This window comes from Musa acuminata, chromosome BXJ3-4 (genome assembly GCF_036884655.1).
Source record: "Musa acuminata AAA Group cultivar baxijiao chromosome BXJ3-4, Cavendish_Baxijiao_AAA, whole genome shotgun sequence".
NCBI lineage: Eukaryota > Viridiplantae > Streptophyta > Magnoliopsida > Zingiberales > Musaceae > Musa > Musa acuminata.
In genome coordinates this window covers 39,666,306-39,688,865 of record NC_088352.1, presented here as the reverse complement: position 1 = coordinate 39,688,865, position 22,560 = coordinate 39,666,306, and the positions used below count along the sequence as shown (strand labels likewise).

General features: G+C 39.3%; 4 protein-coding genes across 12 annotated transcripts; 2 read left to right on the top strand and 2 right to left on the bottom strand.

Moving 5' to 3' along the window:
• The first annotated feature begins 156 nt into the window (after positions 1–156).
• On the top strand, positions 157–4,317 carry LOC103983255 (putative pentatricopeptide repeat-containing protein At1g68930). The gene is made up of 2 exons (XM_065149816.1): positions 157–546; positions 974–4,317. The coding sequence occupies exon 2, from the start codon at positions 1,135–1,137 to the stop codon at positions 3,448–3,450; it is 2,316 nt and encodes a 771-aa protein (XP_065005888.1). The 5' UTR covers positions 157–546; positions 974–1,134; the 3' UTR covers positions 3,451–4,317.
• Positions 4,318–6,670: 2,353 nt separating this feature from the next.
• LOC135637239 (phosphatidylinositol 4-kinase gamma 6-like) lies at positions 6,671–8,945 on the bottom strand. 3 transcript variants are annotated; one of them, XM_065149817.1, is made up of 2 exons: positions 8,788–8,945; positions 6,671–8,702 (listed from the first exon to the last, which is right to left on the bottom strand). In XM_065149817.1, exon 2 carries the CDS (start codon positions 8,627–8,629, stop codon positions 6,845–6,847), a length of 1,785 nt encoding a protein of 594 aa, XP_065005889.1. In that variant the 5' UTR covers positions 8,630–8,702; positions 8,788–8,945; the 3' UTR covers positions 6,671–6,844. The 3 variants fall into 3 exon arrangements, with proteins under 3 accessions (XP_065005889.1, XP_065005890.1, XP_065005891.1); XM_065149818.1 differs by having other exon boundaries at positions 8,821–8,945; XM_065149819.1 differs by having other exon boundaries at positions 8,792–8,925.
• Positions 8,946–10,283: 1,338 nt separating this feature from the next.
• LOC135634781 (transcription factor BIM2-like) lies at positions 10,284–15,151 on the top strand. Of its 3 annotated transcripts, XM_065145368.1 has the most exons (8): positions 10,284–10,488; positions 11,608–11,722; positions 13,044–13,131; positions 13,211–13,303; positions 13,569–13,707; positions 13,804–13,954; positions 14,335–14,470; positions 14,929–15,151. In XM_065145368.1, exons 1-8 carry the CDS (start codon positions 10,416–10,418, stop codon positions 15,037–15,039), a joined length of 906 nt encoding a protein of 301 aa, XP_065001440.1. In that variant the 5' UTR covers positions 10,284–10,415; the 3' UTR covers positions 15,040–15,151. The 3 variants fall into 3 exon arrangements, with proteins under 3 accessions (XP_065001440.1, XP_065001438.1, XP_065001439.1); XM_065145366.1 differs by having other exon boundaries at positions 10,286–10,488; positions 13,569–13,954; XM_065145367.1 differs by having other exon boundaries at positions 10,288–10,488; positions 13,062–13,131; positions 13,569–13,954.
• On the bottom strand, positions 14,459–22,308 carry LOC135584526 (nudix hydrolase 2-like). Of its 5 annotated transcripts, XR_010495444.1 has the most exons (11): positions 22,095–22,308; positions 20,904–21,124; positions 19,319–19,384; positions 16,879–17,016; positions 16,584–16,661; positions 16,432–16,482; positions 16,266–16,300; positions 15,801–15,909; positions 15,344–15,568; positions 14,884–15,161; positions 14,459–14,794 (listed from the first exon to the last, which is right to left on the bottom strand). XR_010495444.1 is itself a non-coding variant. In XM_065145372.1 (9 exons), the coding sequence occupies exons 2-9, from the start codon at positions 21,084–21,086 to the stop codon at positions 15,359–15,361; spliced, it is 870 nt and encodes a 289-aa protein (XP_065001444.1). In that variant the 5' UTR covers positions 21,087–21,124; positions 22,046–22,308; the 3' UTR covers positions 15,163–15,358. The 5 variants fall into 5 exon arrangements, 4 of the variants coding, with proteins under 4 accessions (XP_065001444.1, XP_065001443.1, XP_065001442.1 ...); XM_065145372.1 differs by lacking the exons at positions 14,459–14,794; positions 14,884–15,161 and having other exon boundaries at positions 15,163–15,568; positions 22,046–22,308; XM_065145371.1 differs by lacking the exons at positions 14,459–14,794; positions 14,884–15,161 and having other exon boundaries at positions 15,163–15,568; positions 22,065–22,308.
• Positions 22,309–22,560: the final 252 nt, after the last annotated feature.

The following is a 22,560-nucleotide window of genomic DNA, read 5'->3' as shown; positions in this document are numbered from 1 at the left end:
TAGAAGCAAAAATTATATGAAACCTTTGTCTTTTATTATAAGAAGAACTTATGTAACTAAAGAAAATACTTAATTATGATGAATTAAATACTTGTTCACTATAAATAAAATAACCAAATATAGTGTTATACTTTATATTTTTGTACCACTACGAGTGGTATCCGCTCGTGGTTTTCGTTTGGGTCGCACTTAGAGTAGGAGAAGGGAACGATGCCGATGCCGATGTCGATGAGGACGCCGGATACTATCTTGAAGAAGATGATCGTGCGGAGGAGGAGGAACTGCGCGGCGACACGGTGGAGCATGAAATCGACCAAGATAACATCGGAATCACCCCCGCGGCGAGGCCGGTCGTCGAGAGGCTTCCGATCGTGGTCTTGTCGGACGAGGACGCGGCTAAAAGAAACACCTTCTGCGCGGTCTGCAAGGATGGAATCGCACATCTACCATGCGGGCTGCATCCTGCCGTGGCTCGGGATTAGGAACACGTGCCCGGTGTGCCGCCACGTGCTCCCTACCCAAGACGACGATCTAATCTCTCGCTAGGTATGATCTCGAAAACCAGAACTCAGCTCTCCGTTCTGTAGTGCGGCATGTTATCGAGGTTTTGAGATAAAAATCGAAGCTTTGGTCGCTCAGATGATGCGTGTCAACGGATGCCTGTAAAAGTGTCGTCAACTCCTCTCATGCCCAAACGGTGTTTGTCAAAATGTCGCTTCGTCTTGTAAAGCTCATCATGCATCCATAGACAACAAACAATGTGTTGCTATGCATATTCGAAGACCATTTGTGGCAATTGCGAGATTGAGATTAAAAGATCGAAACATCGAGTAATGATAAATAAAAATCGAGAATTTTAAGTATTTTTTTATACAAGGAAAAAAAATATTTTTTTATATATTTTAAGTGACGAGAAATTCGAATCACATATAGTACCTATAAAGATATTGACATTGGAATCGTATTAATTTAGTTGACTTAAAAAGTCAAGACGGGCGAGGCTCAAATGGATCCAACAAAGATCTGCTGCAAGATCTTCTTGTGCCTTTTGTTGGATCTTCGTCTCTTCTATGGCATGACTGGTTTCACTTCTCCGGACATGATTTGATTAGACCTCAGAAGAACATTCGGTTGATGTCACGGCCACTGAGGAATCCTTGCGGATTCTTCCCCAATAAATGCCCGTCTCGGTCACCCGCTCTTCTTCCTGCCGCCATGGCTTCCTCTCTCTCAAACCACTACTCTTCCCTCCTAAAGCTCTGGTCCCAAACCCAAGACCGATCGCACCTCAAGAAGCTTCACTGCTTGATCCTGAAGACTCTCAGCCTCTCGGCCGACACCTTCCTGTCCAACACACTCATCACCTGCTACGCCAAGTCCGACCTTCTCAGCTACGCCCGCAACCTGTTCTACAAAATTCCCCATCCGAATTCCTTCTCATGGAACGCCATCCTCTCGGCCTACTCCAAGGCCGGGTGCATCCCACAAATGGAAAAAGTGTTCTTCTCGATGCCTGAAAGGGATGGCGTGTCGTGGAACTCCCTCATCTCGGGCTATGCAGGCCATGGCTCCCGAGATAGAGCTGTCGTGGCCTACTGTGCCATGTTGAGGGAAGGGCGCATACCCAACCGTATCACTTTCTCTACCATGCTTATACTCTCGTCAGCATGCTCGTCGGCCAGTTTGGGTCGGCAAGTCCATTGTCAAATAATAAAGTTTGGATTCGAGTTGTATGTCTTTGTGGGCAGTCCTCTGGTGGATATGTACTCGAAATCTGGGTTTATCAGAGAGGCACTGCAGGTCTTCCAAGGTATGGAGGAGAAGAATGTTGTTATGTACAACACTATGATGATCGGGCTGCTTCGTTGTGGTATGGTTGAGGATTCAAAGAAGTTATTCCGAGAAATGGCAGAAAGGGACTCGATTTCATGGACGACGATGGTTACTGGGCTTACAAAGAATGGATTGGAGTTGGAAGCCATTGATTTGTTTAGGGAAATGAGAGCAGCAGGTGTCGGTATCGATCAGTTTACATTTGGCAGTATTCTAACTGCCTGTGGAGGTCTTTCTGTTTTAGAACTAGGGAAGCAGACCCATGCCTACATAAGTAGGACTCACTACGACGACAATGTTTTTGTAGGGAGTGCTTTGGTCGACATGTACTCCAAATGTAGGAGCATCAGGCACGCAGAAGTGGTTTTTAGGAGGATGAGAACTAAGAACATCGTGTCATGGACAGCGATGCTTGTGGGCTATGGTCAGAATGGATGTAGTGAGGAAGCTGTCAGGATTTTTTGTGAAATGCAAAAACATGGGGTCGAGCCAGATGATTTTGCCCTTGGCAGCGTGATTAGCTCCTGTGCCAATCTGGCAAGCTTGGAAGAAGGCACACAGCTTCATTGTCGAGCAATAGTTTCAGGGTTGATTTCATTCATTACTGTTTCTAATGCAATAGTGACCTTATATGGTAAGTGTGGGATCATTGAAGACTCACATAGATCGTTTGATGAGATGCAGACTAGAGACTCGGTCTCATGGACTGCCTTGGTCTCAGGTTATGCACAGTTTGGAAAAGCAAAAGAAACGATCGACTTGTTTGAGAAAATGTTGAATGATGGTGTGAAGCCTGATGGCGTCACGTTTATTGGTGTTCTTTCTGCTTGCAGTCGAACAGGGCTGGTGGAGAAAGGATATAGCTATTATAATTCCATGATACATGATCACCATATTGTTCCTGTAGCAGATCACTACACATGTATGATTGATCTATTAAGCAGAGCAGGAAGGTTAAAGGAGGCTGAGGATTTTATAAAACAGATGCCTTGTCACCCTGATGCAATTGGATGGGCAACACTGCTGAGCTCATGCAGATTCCATGGTGAATTGGAGATTGGGAAATGGGCAGCTGAGAACTTAATAGAACTTGATCCCAATAACCCAGCAAGCTATGTGTTGCTCTCAAGTTTGCATGCATCCAGAGGAAACTGGGATGAGGTAGCAAAACTGAGAAGGGGAATGAGAGATAAAAAGGTAAAAAAGGAGCCTGGTTGCAGTTGGATTAAGTACAAGAACAAGGTTCACATCTTTTCTGCTGATGATCAGTCTCACCCCTATTCAGAGAGAATATATGCTGAACTAGAGAAGCTCAATGATAAGATGATTGCAGAAGGATACAAGCCTGACTTGAGCTCTGTCTTGCATGATGTAAGTGAGTCAGAGAAGATTCATATGCTTGGCCACCACAGTGAGAAGCTTGCTATTGCTTTTGGTTTGATTTTTATGCCACCAGAACTACCTATAAGAGTAGTTAAGAACCTCCGTGTTTGTGTGGATTGCCACAATGCAACTAAGTTTATTTCTAAAATCACTGGTCGGGATATTCTTGTAAGAGATGCCATCCGCTTCCATAAATTTAGTGGAGGAGTTTGTTCATGTGGTGACTTTTGGTGAGTAGTCGCTAGATCATCTTCTTTAGGCACATCATTTCTCTGCTCCTGATGTCAGGACACAGTCAGCTACTTGAACCAGGAAACTCAGTAGCCTACATAACTTAAGTTTGGAGTTGCTTTAGCCAGTAAGCAAGATATCCAGGGGTATAATCTTCTTACTTAACTACACTTGTTTGGAGCTGATATATGGTGGAAATATCAGCCAGTGGATGTTTAATGAATATATTGAGCAACATGTCTTTGTTCGTCAGCTTGTAGGATGGATGATATCACAGCAACCCTATAGTGACGGCCTTATTTGGGCACTGGCAGGGGCAAAGATTCATGTATGTTATGACCAAAATCAATACAGAAAATTGAGTTGGCAAATATGCAATTAGATTTTTACCCACATGAAGGATAGCAAGAGTTATAATAAAACCATGTGCCCTCACTGACTAGGGATCTTGCTTTTCGATGAAGGTAAATTAAGATAAGCTGATTGTGTTTCTGTTATAGTGGAGAGTGCAGAGACACCAATTTTTGTGGCCATAGTTATAGATGGAGATACTGACAAGATGGACGATTCTGTAAATACTCCGACGACTTCTTTTTTTGTAATTTCAGAAAGCATTTAAGAGGAAACTTGGTTATTGATTGAGCGAAAAAGAAATCTAGCTTCAAGAGTCTGCTAATTCTTCAGCTTCTTGTAATGCAAGAAAGGTATTCTTTAGTATGTGCAGGCCTGTGTAAAAGGCTTAGTGGAGTGGTGTGAGCAGGCACAGTGTTTGCCTGTTATTCAGTTTAATTTTGAAAATTTTCATGAATCATTCTTTTGTAATGGGAAGAGTAGAAATAAACATGGAGGCAAATAAAATCTGGGTTCTTATGCTGGAATTGTCTACGGAAGACATATTGACTACCTTTCAGCTTGCTAAGAATAATTTTGAACTGTTTTCTGTATAGTGCAGGTGACACCAGCAATTCTATAATTATAATTGTTGTTTTTGAGAAGTGATGCAGACTTTAAACTACAATTGCCGGGTTGCAAGTTCTGTGCTTCTTGCTGAACTGCAGCCTCAGTGTTGAAGAAAGCATTCTACCATTATCTCAGCAAATCTCCAAAGAGAAACTTCAGCCGACCACATTTCATTTGTAATAAGGTAATGTCTGTTCTGCTGCCACATTTTGTTTCAGATTGCAAAAATAAGAAAACCATTTTATAGTTTAAATTAGAATCTTAAGAATTGGCAAGCCTTCATATGAAGCAACATATACTCTTATTCACATACTAGTCTTTGTCCTTAATGGAGCAAGGAAGTAGGATGTTTCTCTTTCATAATCTTTGCTGAACAAGCAATGACTAGGTAGAATTGGATGAACTTTTTTTGCAGGCATTTCATGAGAGACTGTGATTGAAATTGACAGGGTTTACTGCTGAAAATACAAGATTCATCACCATGCAGAAAGGAAATCAGGAAAGAATGATCAGATATCAAGATGTCTTTACTAAGTTCTATGATATATTCTTTTTGCTGATTGTTGATTTAAGGTGAAACACATCAAAAATGGGTATTAGGAAATCTAGTGCTTCACTTCCTTAATCAAGTCAGTGTTCTTTTCCTTGTTGGCATGACAAGTCTCTTCACCAAAAGCTAATGATAGGAGAGGACCACTGTTTGTGGTAAAAACACTCGGTTAAGGTCTTAACAAAGCTCTTCGAGTTATCAGCACATTTCGTCAAGGCTCAGAATTGAATCCATAAATGATTTCAGACATCAGAAGTTAATGAGCCAGATATTTGTCATAGGGTGAGGTTAAACAGCTGTTAGTCAGAACTCTGCAATTGGGTTATTTAGCTATAGGCAAGCATATCAGCAGCAAACAGCAGAGAAATACTATGCAAATCACTGTAAGAGAAACCAGGGCATGGATCCTCAGGAAAGCTAGCATCTGAGAGTATGATACAATAGTTTCTGAAATTTTATTGTATTCAAATAATCTTATCACAATCAAAGCCATCATCTTGGAACTCAAAAATGGAGATTGTGGGTGAAGTTGGACAGGGACTTGCAACCTGCAGAGATGTTCCTCACCATCAGAAACAATTATGGTCAGAACCAAGATCAGAAAAACTTTGGCTGGGTGGTCCTACAAACTTACAGTGGGCTGTATCAGCAACTGGCCCATCATTTTCCTGTTTCCTACCAGCATCAATTATGCTGCAATGATTTCTTGGCATCTGTTTCAGAGACTGTTGCCCATAATTTTGGATGAGGGAGGCAGCAGAGCTTTTTGTCCCTATTTGGGACTCTCTCATCAAGCTTCCACCAGACTCCATTGGCAGAAATCTTTGCTACAGGTTTAAAAGGTTGCAGAAGTACAGCAAATGCTCCCAACAAAGTGAACAGCACAGTGTGACCCTTCAAAAAACAAAGTGACGAAATATAACATACAATCCCTACCATTGTGCTTCAGCATTTCTTGAAGAGGTCACCAACAGTATGAATTAGATCATTAAAGTAAATGAGTTAGCAGAGGTCATTTAGCTGATGAATGATCTATGACCATATTACTTGATGATATATCATGCTTGTGGTTGAATGAAGAATCTTGCTAGTGAATAATTTTGTATTCAAAACTAATTTCAAAGGATATCTACCCATGCAAAATTGCCTTATGTGAAATCCAGTCAACCTACACTTTATGAAGCCTACTGCATTTCTTATATCTTCAATTGGGGGTTCATTCTGTAGATGATTTTGGGCACCAAGCAACCAAGAATCAATATCTTTTACAAGGTCAGTGACTCACATTGTCTTTTATCCTCTACTTTTTTGTGATTAATATTATAGAATTGCTTTAGTTTTCTATTTTCAAGAATCATTCAATGTGATGAACCACCAAAATCCCCACAAGGAATCTACATTTAATCAACTAAGTTACCAAACCAATCCAAATTCTTAAATCCATAGTGGACCTGCCAGGAGTTCTCTTATTATTGCCAATCTACATACACTAAGCTATAGTTTCAACAGATGCAGAGAATGATCATTCCTAGGCAGCAAAAATGAGAATTATTTTTGTAAGTGATAATTGAACTTCCCAGAAGGATTTTCACATAAAAAATTTTAAATGCATTATTGTTACCTAAATTACAATCACAATCAATCTCCACAAATTTCAGTGCCTGCAGGGAAAACAGGTTGATAAAAACAATCCAAAGACCATTGCAGACAATATGCAAATTAGATTGCAATATACATTATCTAAGTTTTATTTCAAGCAGCCATGGCCTAACATTATTCATGTCCACTTTTTGAAGGTTTTATTTCTAGCAGCTACAAGCTGAAAATACACAGGAGCATCACAAGCTCACTTCCTCCTCCCTCACCAAATTGTATGCTATTATTATGCTATCCCCAGCCTCTGCTTCTGCCTCTGTTTTGTGGCCACTTTCGATCATGGAATGCACTCTGCAACAACACCTGGAAGTTCTCAAGAAAAGCTCCCCATTCCTCTTCACTCATGTCTGCCAGCCTCACAAAACTCGTGCCAAAAGGAAGTGTTTCATCCCTATCATATGCCTTAGCAGTCTGGTTTCTCTTGGTTGTTTCAGTGAGGTTGACACCCTTCAGTGATGCAGCAGACTCCTCACGAACATGTGTGAAGTAGTCAGTGATCTCCTCATCTTCCTCGATGCTCTCCTCCAACTTCGGCGGATGCTTTCTGAATGCTCGCAATGAATTGTACGTGTTATCCTGATCATCCACTTTGCATTCGACATGAAACTGTATGTCTTCTTCCTCCTCCTTCTTTAACTCTGCTTTTGGACAAAGTACCACTCTTTCTGCTACTAACCTCCTCGCCTCCATGCAAACGACCTCCAGCTCGCTGGGTTCTTCCTCCATTCCCCTCAACTCTCTGCTCATCATCTCACCGATCTCCGCCAAGCAAAGCCCGATTCTTGCTGCTTCCTTGAGAAAGATCGTGCACAAGACCAGAACTCGAAGGCAGGCTTCACGGATCATCGGCAGCTCCATCCGAAGCATGTCGGAATCTCTCGTCGGATCGAGATTGGCAATGTACTCTAACTCGTCTTCAGAAAACGGTACCGATGCCTGTGGCCAGTGGACCCACTCGAAATAGGGATCCTCCATGCTCTCCGGCAAGCAGAGGCCATGATCTATGGGGATCAGGTCCATCCATCCCCCAAGTCTACCATCCCCAGTCTCAACCTTCCTCACCAGCAGATTCCCAGCATGCCTATCCGTGTTGAGGATTCGTACATCAAGCATCCCTATTCTGTGGATCGCAGAGACAGGGAAGCTCGACGTGCCGTAGTCGCTGGCATCGAAGTCATGCGGGATGAACTGCTGGAACGAAGCGATCTTGCTGATACACTGTCGCTTTCTGCTGCAGGTGTTGCCGCTACTCAATCCAACGTTGACATGGAACACCGAGTGGGTGATCTTTACAAGCGCCGTCGGAGGAACGCGTGCGAAGCTCCCATGGTCAAGAAGGTACGCAGCCACCTCCCTGAAGCCGGTCTCGCCAACACGCACGGATCTCTTCAGGCCTGGTTGCCCGAGAGCTTTCCCGGCGAAACCTTTGGGATTGTTGGGTGCCAATGGCTCTTCATCCGTCGGCTTCACGATCGCGACCTTGTCGCCGCTGCTGTTCCTGAAGTAGTACGCACCTCCGAGCCCACTGTGCACGGGTACGGGATCGACACCGCGTCTGATAGCCTTCACGGCGTCCCCGACGAGCCGTTTCATTGGAGCACGGCGACTGGAGCAGCCCAGCATCTCAACTGGCCCGCTCGAGTCGCTCTGGTGGAGGTCCTTTACGCCCGGGGAGAGGCAGGGGGTGGAGGAGCTCCTGTGCATGGAGCTTCTCGTGAGAAGCAGTGGGGAGTCGCCACGAATGGCGCTGAGATCGTTCTTCAACACGAGATCACCGAACACGAGCGAGCTCTCCTCGGCGGGGACATGGAGAGCGAGCTGCAGCCTCCTCTTCACCGTGTGGGCATTGTCCTGCCGATCTAACTCGATCCCCAACACGCAGCCAGTCTCCGTCTGGATGAACACACGCCGCCTCCCCACAGGCTTTCCCTCGCTAGCTCTGTTGTCATGGAAGTCACCGCTAGTGGTACTCCTTAAGACTGCAACTGCCATCTGTGCCGGCAGGTTAGGAGACATGGAAACCAGGCCAGAAAAGCCAATGTGGAGAGCGTCTTCTTCCTCTCCTTGGTGCGCACGGAAGAGGCAAAAGCTGCAAGAGAGTAGATCGTCAGAAAAAGAGGACTCACAGCTAAGCCATACTTCTCCGTGAACTACTAAGATGCAGAAGAGCTTACACACACGAAGCACGGCAGGGTAAGCCCTCTTACCAAGGAGATCGGAGATCGACTCAGCTGGAACCGACGGCCGCGATCCCTCACTTCTCTCCGCCCCGTTCCCCGACCTCCCCTCGGTCTCTATGGAACCCCGCCGTGGCGGCGATACGGGGTTAAGGAACTAACCGTGGTTAAGTACAGAGATCTTGTCTGCGAGCGCATTCATCCGCCGTCGGTGCTCGTGATGCCAAACGATCTCACCCGTCGGTATGAGATCCGCACTCCCCTTACGGATCGACCGCCCATGCGAACTGCTCACCCGGTTAGTGTCAGTGGGGCCCATGCTCGCCGCCCAACGATGGAAGCGAGTGATGACGTGGAGGATAAGCAGTGGGGGATCTTTGCGACGGCGACGTCACCCTGTCCGCGAAGGCTTTGGCGCCTTCTTTTCCGAAGGGACCGAAACAGCCGTACCGCCACCGCGGGATAATTACGTCAAATAAAAAATACTAAAAACTCTTTTAACATAACATATTATAAATAATAGAATGCTGATAAATCATATTAGTAAGAAAATAAAAGGGATATGTCAATGATTGAATGCCTAATTCTGTGATCTGATCATGGAATGGTCGATGGAGAGCTCTTTATGCGTGGCAATAGTGCACAAGACAAATCGATCAATCAAGATGTTGAATTGAGAGCTGCATGACGACATTTCTGTGCCCACTTTGATGATCAAGATATCATCTTTCAGTGTAGAAAGTCTTCTCAACAAAAATAATTTAAAATTGATATTATAAAAACATTAATGTAAGATCGTTGCTTTGTAAATTTGATTTATTATATTCAAATTTAAGATGTCATTTTTTTATAAAATGATTTATTATATTCAAATTTGATTTATAATATTCAAATTCAAATTTTATTTTTTATAAAATGATTTATTATATTCAAATTTAAGATATCATTATTATAAAATTTACATTTATTATATTAATGTAAGATATCATTTTTCTTTTCCCTTTTTTTTAGCTCCTATTAACAATACTTCGTTAAATTTGATTTATTATATTCAAATATATAATTTTTAATTAATAAGATTATTATTATAATATTTTTATAAATCCACTTTTACTTTCTTCTCTTAAATTCTTAGTGATTAAATCTAATTGGTTCAAATAATTAGGAGTTATAATAATAATAATATTATTATTATTTTATTTTAATCATTAAACAATATAAACAGGAAAATGGAGATACATTCCATTATTCATCTGGATATTCTTCTCATAGTATTATAATCCATCTAAAGACAGTCAAAACTAGTGAGAAGTTGTACATATATTTAGTGTATTCTCTCTCATATATATATATATATATATATCAATATTATTATATTATAAAATGAACAAATATATATCAATATTATTTGGTATATTGTCACAATTTATAACGGAGTGTAAAATTGCACTTTGGCCCTCTATTTGTTGACAATTGGCAGGTAGAGGACCCAATCAAACAAAAGGGCGCGCCGGGCTTAGGGTTTCGGGTTTCTTTCCGTGGATCGATCAATCTCCATGTGGTCGCTGAGAGCTGGTGCGAGTTAGGCGGACGTTGGACGACGATCAGGAGGGGGGAATCGATTGATGGAGTCGGCCTGCAGATCGAGCGGAGACGAGGAGGAGCTCGGGAGGGGACGGCGCTCCTGCTCTCCGGGAGGTACTGTTTTCCTTTTCTTACCCTTTCCTTCCTTTCTCTTCTCTATTTTTCGGTGTTCGATTGCTTCTATTTTCTCTTCATTTATCTCCGTATAGAAAAATATACCCTTTTTATTCGTTTATCTGGATTCATGGGGAGAAATTAGGCTCTTAACTTGCGGAGTCGAATAGAGCAATTAGGTTTCGTGGGGCTTTAATTCTTCTTTCCAATTAAAAGATGAAATGCAGTAAGTTTCTGCATCAAATCTTCTTATTTTGCTAATTCCTATGTCGGAGACCTCTTTTTCTTTGCCCTATTCGTCCATCTTCTTTTCTTTGTTAAAATAGTCTACTTTGCTGAGTTGGAGAGTATCCAGATTGGGTTCCTAAGTCTGCTTTCATCTCTTTCAGAAAGATTTCTTCTTTTTTTTCCTTTCATGGTCTTTTAAGGTATGGAATAAAGATAGTATGTATTATATGGGAAGACTATGCCAGGAAGATAAGCTCGCATGCGTTTGTATAAGCTTTTTATTCACAATATTCTTTCCCAACAATAGCTGAATGTGCCCTTTGCTCAATGGCAAGAACGACTTCTGGTATTGAGATATTCCATGAATGAACAGGCAATGCGTGTTGAATGAATAGGGAGTGCATTTTTACTTCCAATCTCTTGTCCCTGTCTCTACAAGGAATATATATTAATTTGCTATGGCTAAATTAAATATTTTTAAGGTCTGCACGTGAGAGTAAGTGTTAGAAAGTTATGAGACAGTATGTTTGTAGATTTAATGAAATGATGACATGAGAAGCTACTTTTGTGGGAGCTATCAACAGTATATATGAATACACATATCGAAACATCACAATGCAATTCCTGAAATTTCAAACTGGGAAGGGTAGTGGTGGTCAGATCAACTGTGATTTGTTTGTTCCACAGTTCGAAGCTGTTTGGCCATCATTAGGTTTCTGATATGTTTTTTTATCGCTTGCATTTGTTCAGACCAAATGGCTTTTTTTTTTTTTTTTGCTTTTTGATGAATAAAATGTGTTTTATTAAGCATAACAAAGGGTACTTCCAAACTATCACAAAGTTTTGATTGGCTGTAAATTCGATACTTCTTTTGCTTCCTCTCTGTTGTAGTGGAACTTTCGGCGAAGGTGGATGGGAAGAGTGGTGAGAAGGCAGCCATGCCCACAAGTCCAAGATCAAAGCATTCCGCAATGGAGCAACGCAGAAGGTGCAAGATCAATGACAGGTAGGCAAAATTACAATTCATTTCTTTTTCACAGGCACATACTCCTTTCATTAATATTCTCAAGGAACTATCTTGAGATCTTCTTATTGGATCTCCTCCATGTCCTTATCATAGACACCTCTAAACTTGTTTCTGTAAAGGGTTCAGATTTCGGATTGGCTGCAGGATATAGGATCAGGATTTTTCGAATTGGATCATCAAAATGGTCTTTTCTAAGAAGATCGGAAGTTTGTCAGGAAAAAAATGCTGAAACAATCAGTTAGGATAGAAGCCAACCAGTATCGACCGTGGACCAGTCAGCACCAATTGAGTTAATATACAAAGTGATCCTTATAGATTGTATTTATTGAGACCTGTAAAAACTACTTAAGGTAGATGAGTCAAGTTTGTGGTTTCTAGACTATACCTGTCAAATACCAACTTGAAATGACCATTCTTGCATATCATGTCTAGTTATGTACTTGATGCAAAACCTTATAGAGCAACATGTGGGTGAAATATCACTTTCTATAGTATTGATCTTTCCCAATGCGGCATACATTGGTATTAGACTTTCAAAGGACCAATTGAAATCTTTTAGCATTTAGATATCTAATTAGTCCTAGACAATCTAATAAGTCATATGTAATCTTTTTAAAGAGGGGCCTCATGTCTAAAAGGTTGATGAATTTATGGCTACTTAATTCTCTCTCTCTCTCTCTCTCTCCTCTTTGGTCAAGTTAGCATCAGCATCCTTCAATTTTGTTCTAAAATATACAAATCTAGTATATCGAAATTTGTTTAGATTTTCCTTGTTTTTCTCCTATGGCTGTTTTTTTTTTCTCAACAATAGTTTTTTTTATTCTTTTCAACATGGTTCACCTTATTGATCCGTATCGATGTATCGACTGGCCATCGGTATGGTACGTACCGACATACCAAACACATGGTATGATGGGTTGTACTGACGGACTAGTATGTACCGCTCATACTAATCCCTTGTTAGACTGATACATACTGCCCGTATTGAGCGGTACACCATGATACAATGATCCTTGCTTTTCAGTGATAGTGAACTTGTTTCTATACTAACATCACAGAGAACAAATTTGCCTATCATGTGACCTTTGTTGCACTGTTTTGTAGCTATCTTTCCTTGTTTGCCTCGAGTTTTATAATATGTATCTTTTTTGGCCTTCAGTTATTTTAGGATCACTTTTGTGGTACTACATCATTGAATTTAGGGCTAGAATAGCCAAAATGGAACAATGAACAACTTATTGAGCCCTAAGCTTTTTTTTATTGCTCTTTGACTTACTATGGCCAATACATCATGCAAGAGAAATGGCTTATACTACAGATTTCAGATTCTTAGAGATCTTATACCACATAGTGATCAGAAGAGGGATAGAGCTTCATTTCTCATGGAGGTACAACTTTACTTATTTTTTCTATTTGCAACTAAAGCTATTTGAACACGTGATTCCTAAACATTACGCCCTTATGCAGGTTATTGAATATATTAAGTTTTTACAAGAGAAGGAACAGAAGCACGAATTATACTCAGGCTGGAATCAGGAAAATGCAAAACTTGTGCCATGGGTAATATGATATTCTATTTGGTTGAAATGGGCATGAGTTAATGCATATGTTTAATTTCTAGATTCCTAAATATTACCTATTTTCCCTTCCCAAAGAGGACATTTTCTTGAATTAACTCATTTAAAATCATTTAATTGTGGTTCAAGGTAGCTTATGTTTGAATTTCTTATGGTTAGTGTGATAACTGAGCATGCTTAAGCCTAGAAGTGCTCACATCAATAGCGATTTTTTGTATTGAAGTTCCTTTTGTGTTGGCTAATGACAGAGTAACACAGATGGCATCTGCGACCCTAAAAATGGGCCTGCTCAACCTGGATTTTTGTTCAGTGAAAAGTTCATTGACAACAACATCCCAGTAGTGCCATTAAATGCAACAAATGCTGCAGAGACTGATACTAATGCTGGTACAGATACAGTGCTTGATCCTTTGCAATCAAATGCTTATGCCTCGCTTGAAAGAGGACCTGGTTTATCCCATCCTCAAGAGAGGTTAGTTTCAGATCCAGATAACTTCCTATCTCAGCCACAATCTGGATGGCAAAGATCATCATGTCCAGCTGACTGCACCATGAGCAGCGACATGTTGAGTGAACAAGGAGAGCTAGTAATTGACGAAGGCACAATAAACATTTCCACTGTCTACTCTCAGGGGTGAGTCCTGATTAAACTACAATATTATTTTCTCTTTAAAGGTGTTTTAGGCTTTAAAACTGCCAGATCATCTGCCTCTATTTTGTCGGGGCATCCATACTTGTGATTACTCAGTGAATTATAGATCATAATATCTATCAATGATTCGCTGGGTATGATCGTGACTTTTCTTTGAGCATTTCTGCTGATAAGTCTTGTACAAATTGTTTAGACTTCTTGAATTTTCTGCAAGCTATCAGGAATTTTGGCGTTTGGTAGGTTTACTACTTGCTCTCTTTCTGTTACTTATATTTGTGAGAGTTTATTCATGCTTGTCAACTCTGGGTTCAGAATGACTTAGAAGAACTCAAACTGTTTTCTTATTGCTTATGTGCATACAGGTTTTTAACAACGATAACACAAGCACTGCAAAGTTCCGGTGTGGATCTGTCTCAAGCTAGTATCTCTGTTCAGATCAATCTAGGTAGGCGAGCAAATAGAAGGTCTGTTGCCACTACTACTATGTCCAGTGCAAAGGTATATGCTATGTATTCATTTTCATCTGTTCTTACTACCAGCTTTCCATTTAAATTTGTGAATGCACATGCTATCGCAACTAGAGATGTATCGAGGTCTCGTCGGTTGTGATCCTTTTTCTCTAGTGGTAACCCATGGATGTCGGTATTCGTACCTCCTTGGTTAAAGCTGTCTCGGACTAATCTTCATTGAGTTCCATTGTTTAACTCGGGCCCCATCAATAAGGTTTCAAACGATAATGTTTGTTTGATGCTTGTTTGGTGGTCAAGAATAACTCAGTGACCCTTACGATGCAGTAGCCATGTCGAATTTGTTGCACTTTATCTGCAGGTGATTAAATGAACATGTCGAGAATAAATTAGATATAAATGCAAGTCTTGTTGCAATTAAATCGAACATATCTTGTACAATACCATTTTCTTTTTATCTGAACATCCTATCAATCGATGTGCTTGTAGGATAACTGCAACCATTCACCTCTCGATCAAGTAATGGGAGACTCGGTGGTGGGGAGCAACGGTGATGAGTCTGAACAAGCTCCAAAGAGGCAAAAGATTGATGACCATTAAGAGCTACTCATCTTCTCTTTCTTAGTTGTCATCCATACTGTTACCATGTGACATTTCACGAAGCATGTAATATTAGAACTCAATGCGTGTTATTGATCACTTATATCTTTTAGACTCGGCACCTGCAGTCACAGTATCTTCATGCGTCATTAAATCATCCAATTACATCTGAATGGAAAGATATGGTTCTAACTTACAGATAGATATCACGAAGACTGTCAATAAGTTTGATCGCCCCTAATAATGTACGAGAAATTGCATGTGACTAGATAATAATGAAGAAGCATGAATATAATGAACTCACAGACAATTAACATCTCTAAGACATGTTGACAGTTCTTGGCAGGTTCAAGTCCCTGCTGTTTAGATATAGATGGCCCTGTGAACCAGAGAATGGTGCCTTCACGGAAACTGGCGAGAAGCCAGAATAGCCCTTGTCGATCTTTGCCATGCCGACATCAAGAATATACTTTAATAGCTCATGTTTCTGGACGAGAGGTTGTGCTGCATATTCCTCCACTGGCATCCACTGCATAAAGATAATTATCATCCTACAACATGCTGCAAATTGGAATTGCTACTTTCTATATGCTTGCATGATCACGCAGAAAAGCTGCATAAAGATTGTCACACAGCTTGCTACCGGTATTATTAACCAGGGATGGTCATGCTAGATGTAGTTATTCCAGGAAGAAACAGTTGCTTGTATGAAGAACCAAGGGACGATAATTAGCTTTTACCAGCCTTGTCTCTTCCTTTACCTGGGCAGCTTCGATCTCTAATTCTTGAGGATAAATGTCGTGTGAAAGAGGGCGTAGCATGCACACAAAGAATAAATCTGACTTCCCAAAGAACGACTTGTGGCTCTGCCTGTAAATACACAAATCATAAAAGGCTGAATGATGTCAACTAAATGCAATTTGTTGGTACAGTTTAGTCATGTAAAGACATCTACATCTTTTTTTACTTGGGCTGTAAAGCTTGCATGCCTGTGGTAATATCTAAAAGAACTATAACAGTGACAACGAATATAGAGAACAAGGCTTCCTATCGTAATAAACTCGTCACACATAAGTTCTCAAAAGCAATGAAAACCATCTCCAAGAAAGAATCACATGTTGAAAGAACTTGATCATAAATGCCAGATGGATATGGTACATACAACAAAAAAAGAAATGATCTTTTAGTTACATATATAGTTGTCATAAATGAGTATGCTGCAATACCTGAATGCAAGAACTTCAATAAATTCAGTGTCAATCTGTGATATATAGAAAGAGAAATTAGTTAGACTGAGCAAATTGGCCTTGAAAATTTTGAGGTTATTAAAATAAGAAGACCACTCCGATTTATTTTTTTATTCCTTTGTGTATCTGAAGGGAAATTACATACTCCTGTCTCTTCTTTTACTTCCCTTATTACTCCAGCATGAATATCTTCACCCTACAATAGAAAAGGAACTCTTTAGATGGTGAAAAAATAATATCTAAACAATCCAGAAAACATCAATATTTTGTTCAATATTCAAGGTTGGAGTATTTTACTTGTTCAACAACTCCTGAGGGAAACTTCCATAGACCTAAACCTCTAAGTATGCCATTCTTTTCTTGGACCACCAAAACCTACCAAGTGAAATTATTTTAAGATTCAGAATAACTGTAAACAATGATGGTCACTAAAAAAAATGAAACAAAAATCACAACACATAGAACTCCATTAGAGAAGTAGTAATGAGCAAAGTAAATGACATAAGAGCAAATGAATCTGAAGAAAGCATATCAGGTCCATATCTGTTGCCTATGGAGACAAATTTAAACATAAATAACACATTTGAAATACCTCTCTTTTATCATTCATTACAAAAGCTCCAACTCCCACTCTATGTGAGGCATTTACAGGTATGGTATGTTCGGTATTAGGAAGCCAACAAACAAGCATCAAGTAACTGGGTTCAGCATGGTGGTACCAAAATCCCTCCTGAATAAGAATAAAGTTCATAAAAATATTCAGGCAAAATTACTCTATTAATCAGGCTAAAATAAAATTTCCAAAATAAATGTAATGTGACTGCTTAAAAGGAATGATTTTTTTTATATGTATTTCAAAAATTCAGCATTCTATGACACATACATCTATAAAGGTCAGGCTAGAAGAACATACGCAAGTTCAACGACAAATTTTCATGAGCAACCAGTTGGTACAAAAGGCAATTCTGCCTAAAATGAGGTACACATGTTAGAAATGCAAGGAGATGTACTCATATAAGTAACAATAGATTGTTGGAAGATTCGATAATATGCCTCGAGTAAACAAATTTTCTTCAAGTTAAGATTGATTGAATAAAATAATTATGACTCCATAACAAGGAGAAAGACATAATCACAAACGTAATAAAGTAAAAAGGAAAAATAAATGTGTAACAGATAACAAACTGTATACTTCACTTTAACAGAGGTTAAATCCCCATAACAGATATCTGAATGTATAGGTACCCTCTTTATTAACCAATATTAGGGTGTATAAATTCTCTAATGGAATATTTGATAATTTGTTTACACAATTTTATATTTCTAAACATTGTGTCTAAACAAAAAATTCATGCTATTTTGCTCAAAATAGCACAAAATCATTGTCTATATATCCCCAAACAGTTTTGTTTAAAGAATAGAATTTCATGCTTCACTACATGGATATAGGCAATTACCATCTATCTGCTAGTCATAAGTGCCCTGCAAGCCAATCACGTGAGTGATGACATATGTGACATGACATGCATACTTTTTTGCTCATTATTATTTTGATATTTTATCACTTTATATTGCTTGATACATAAGTATATTATGATGTTCATGGATCTATGCAATAAGAATCGATTCGTGATTAGATTATAATATGACTGGTGTGTTGTATACCCATCCATATGATAGAGACGACTGGTGTGCTGTATACCTATCCATATGATATAGACGACTGGTGTGCTGTATATCCATCCATATGATACCTCTTTGTCAGACAACGATTTCGTCATCCTAGTAGTGTACCTGGTCCTTAGACTTGAGACCCCAAGGATGCCCTGTATGAGTACTCCACTCTTTGATACCGGACTTATAGGTTTGAAATTTCCAGATCTAGTATAACCGATCATCGAAAGTGACAAACCAACCTTACAAGGGCTATTGAGTGTCGACAGAGGATTATCCACTCTCGTTATCATGAGAGGAATATCTCATGTGTTCTTACTCAAATAAATCATTGACCAAGGTCATTCAGATTGAGAGAGAGAATACTCCGAAAAATTCCGAGTGAGATTTGAGGAGAAACCATATAAGTCTGACAACACACCAATCGATAAGTCGAAGTCGATAAATTGAGTGAATTGTTATGAAAATAATAATTCACTAAGTCAGAAGGAGTTCTGACAGGTACGACTCACGGCCAGCTCGATATTGGACCTAGAGGGTCACACATATATAATAAGTATTACGACGAGTAGAGGTTCATATATGAGATATCCACCGGAGCCCCTATCTTATTAGATATTCATTAAGGCTTGAATTATTAGATCTTATATATGAGATCCAATAAAAGCTAATAATAGATTAATGGGTAGAGACTCACTAATCTAATAGGCTTGGATAATTGGATGAAAATCCAATACCCAATAAGACAGGATCCAAGGAGCCTCTATAAATAGGAGGGAACCAAAGTACTATATGCTAGGGTTTTTTTTATTGTCACCTCCTATTATCCTCTTTCCTTCTCCTTGGACATCAAGAAGAGGTTGGGGCTTCCCCTTCTTGATTACGTGGTGTATGCTGCGATGAGGATTATGCAGCGATTTGAAGAATGCTGTGTGGATCATCGCTAGAGAAGAGGGACCTCTTTCATCCTATTTGTAGGAATTCAGGGATATATGATCTCCTCAGGTAACACAATCTCCTATATACGCACAGTTTTTTTGTTTTGCGGGTTTTTATGCACCAATCTTTGCACGACAATAAGAAACATTTTTATGTGGAAAATCTATTATTTCTGTTTCTGTTTTTTCGCTACGCATATGATGCCACCCCAGATTTCCCAACACTATCTTGGTTACATATAAATGTGTCTCTTGCATGTATATACACAGAAATAGGGGGTGAGAGAGGAGAAGATAGAATAAACTTTTAAGATTCATTGAAGAATTCTTTTTTACAAATTGTTGAATCATAGATAGAAGGCATTCATGAAACTTCAGATAGGAATTTCTTGCATATCATTTGTCTATAAAAAAAATTACCTTAACACAAGCTTCAACAAGATTTGCAAGTTGAATAGGCAATTTAATCCAAGCACCTTTTATTCCCTGAAAATGGAATAAAATAATGGCAAATATTAAATTTCAAGCCAACTGTACATGCATTCAAAATTTATGCAAAAGCCAAAAACAAAAGATGAAAGTATTTGGGAGACACAATTGTGCAACAACACACTAGTGCCCTAGCCATTTGGAGTTGACTACATGAATCTTTTACCATGTCAATCTTTGTATAAAGCATCATGTATAGTTAAACTTAGCAAACACCTACTTTTATTGCTTCTAAGAAGCCTTATCAAGTCTCTCTCAACCTTTTCTTGGCATCAACCATTTCATCTAACATCTAAATCCCCTTCAACATTTGTTCACGATAACTTATATGATTTCATCTTATATGTTAAAGTTAAACCTAGTTATTTATGAACGAAAATATTTCTTTCCTTTAGTGTTTTATCTCAACTACAATTAAATTTTTGTATGTTCTTTTAACAGTCCAACACCACTATTATAAGGCATGGCCAACCTAAAAAATATCATATGATTTTTTTTTAATATAAGGGACATTAGATGATCATAAAACCTTTGTTCAATTTTTACTATGTGAAGAATATCAATTTCTCCTTTTTGAATGATAATCTAAAATAACTATAACTGGACCCCTTGTTCTTTTCTTAGTATTACAAATTCATAGATCTTGTCTTAGTTCTACATGATATAAAACCTACGAAATAATTTTCTAGGTAAGTCTGTATAATTCAAGTTCATGATTAATCTTAGCTAATCTGTCACCAAGAAGAACAATACCATAAGCAAATAACATATACCATGTGAACTAATCTTATATATAACTAGTAAGACCTACATTAGCAATGCAGAACACTATGGATCTAAAATGGATAATCACTTAACTCTCTTAATCATTGAAAAATCACTATAATGACTATCCTATGATAAATATTTTTTATCATATCACTATACTTACTAAATACTTCTTTCTATTTTAAAACCCATCATAATAGATTCCTAGAATTCTATCATAGGCCCTTTTTAAGTCAATAGAATTATGTACAAATGTTTGTTCTTCCTCTATCTTCCTTTATCTTCCACCTTCTTACTCCTCTTCTTCCGCCCTTCCTCTTCTCTCTTTCTTCGTCGTCGAAACACGAATGCCGACAACCAATAAGGGTCCAGTACCTGATACGATACGACAATCCTTAAATATTGTAAATGTTCTATCTATTGCATAAGCATTTGGCAGCACATTCAAAGGTTAAAGTATTCCCAAGCAGCATATGCAATTTAGCATATGCCATAGAAAAGGAGTCGTGTTCATAAAGCAGCAACTCCAGTATACCATTTCAAAGTTTCTAAAACAAGGAGAGAGCATATAGTCCTCCACTATTGATATTAAAAATATTTCATGTAATGAACAAGCATATTAATTGGCTTCAGATGTTGAGCCAGTTGCTATTACTATGTAGCACTAGCTAGTTTATGTACCAAGAAAGCTGAAGCAAAACACAGGACATCCAAGAGGGGAAAAAATATCCATGATTGAGAAAATAACCTGCTTCTTCCAATTACTTATAGATGCTCTTAACGAAGTATGGAAAGCTGCAGGGTCCATTGGTTCCTTCAATTCAACAATGACACCTCCATGGTCATCATCGACTGCAGACAGCAGAGCAACCTCTACATCATCAGTCAATTCTGGGCCCAAAACGGATGACTGATTCACTAAAATCGACATAAATCTGTTCCTGAATAGTTTTGCAGCCCTCCTAGAACCTGATAATTACAAAATAATTATAAAATAAGATAAACAAAGTGAGATCGTAATCTTATTAAAATTGCAAAAACATCATTGGTGTTGCAACAGAAGAAATAAGACACTAAGAAGACCAAATAGTAACAGCAAGAAACTTAGTATGTGTTACATGCTTCTTATTCATCTAAGTGTGTATTCAATAGAAAACAGTATATTCAGAGTAAAAACATGTAGAATATGGCAATAAAATAATTATAGTCTACTACACAATTTCACCGAACGTAAGTGGCATGTCATTCTCAAACCCTCCTAAATGATTGTTCGACATTGCTCTTCTCTTTTTTTCATTTTTCGTTTTTTATTTTGCGTGTAGAGCGGTCAATGAAACATAGAGGTCAGATAGAAAAAGAACAGTAAAAGTTTAAAGTACCTGAAATGAAAGGCCTAATTTGTCCTTGGTTCTAAAATCAATTTGAAGGACACATTAAACAAGAGCAAATTATTGACTGATGTGGAAAGAACAGCTAGCAAAATAACAGTGTGCAAAGGTCAATTCCTAATGAAACAAAAAAGTGAATGGGCCCAATATAAGACGAATACAAATTTTCCGGTAAATAATCATCATGATGGTAAGCATTATTTTCCTCCATAAAAGGTCAACAAAAAAGTGGGGAAGATAAACAAACATTCATCTTTGTGTAATCCCCCCAGCCGGAAAGGAAAACACGCATTCAATTTCAACTAAAGTTGCAGCGCAACTAGTTGCTCTGCCATACACTTGGTAGGCGGATCAGATGCACAGGACTAAAACAACCAAAGGTAATCAAGAACCAATCTGTAAATGAAAATTGCCGAGAGGATAACATCAAAAACACATCTCCAAACGGAAATATCCAATTTTCGTCGAAAGAAAGGGCAACACCAAGAAGCCTAGCGCTAACTACGAAAACGAAGGAGGACCGAAATCGAAGTATCGGCAAGACTGTCGACCACGAGAGAGGATCCGTCGGCGGCGATTCAGGCGATGAAAAGGCCGATGGTAGCGAGCGTGTGTAGATCGGGACGTTAGGATCGGATCATCGCTTCAACAGACCAAACCAAAGGCAATTCTCTAAACGACAACCCTAAGCCAATGACGTGATGATGCGATTAGCTATTGCGGCCCGCAACCGAATCAGCGGCGGCACGGGAACCACTCCTCGAGAATCACCTGATGCGGATCCTCTCCAGCTTTACTTTCAAATAGAACTCACAATATTCATCAGGAGCCGTCCACTAATTTAGGCCGCACAACGGTATGCGCCCGATCGAACCGTTTCATCCTTCAGATCGAGATTGGACGGTGGGGATAGACATCCCCAAGCATGAGGAAGTCAAAACTGCGATGAATGAGTCGACGCCGTAGTTACAGATGTTGTGTTGGAGCTTCTCGGCGCCGTAATCTTTGAAGCAAATT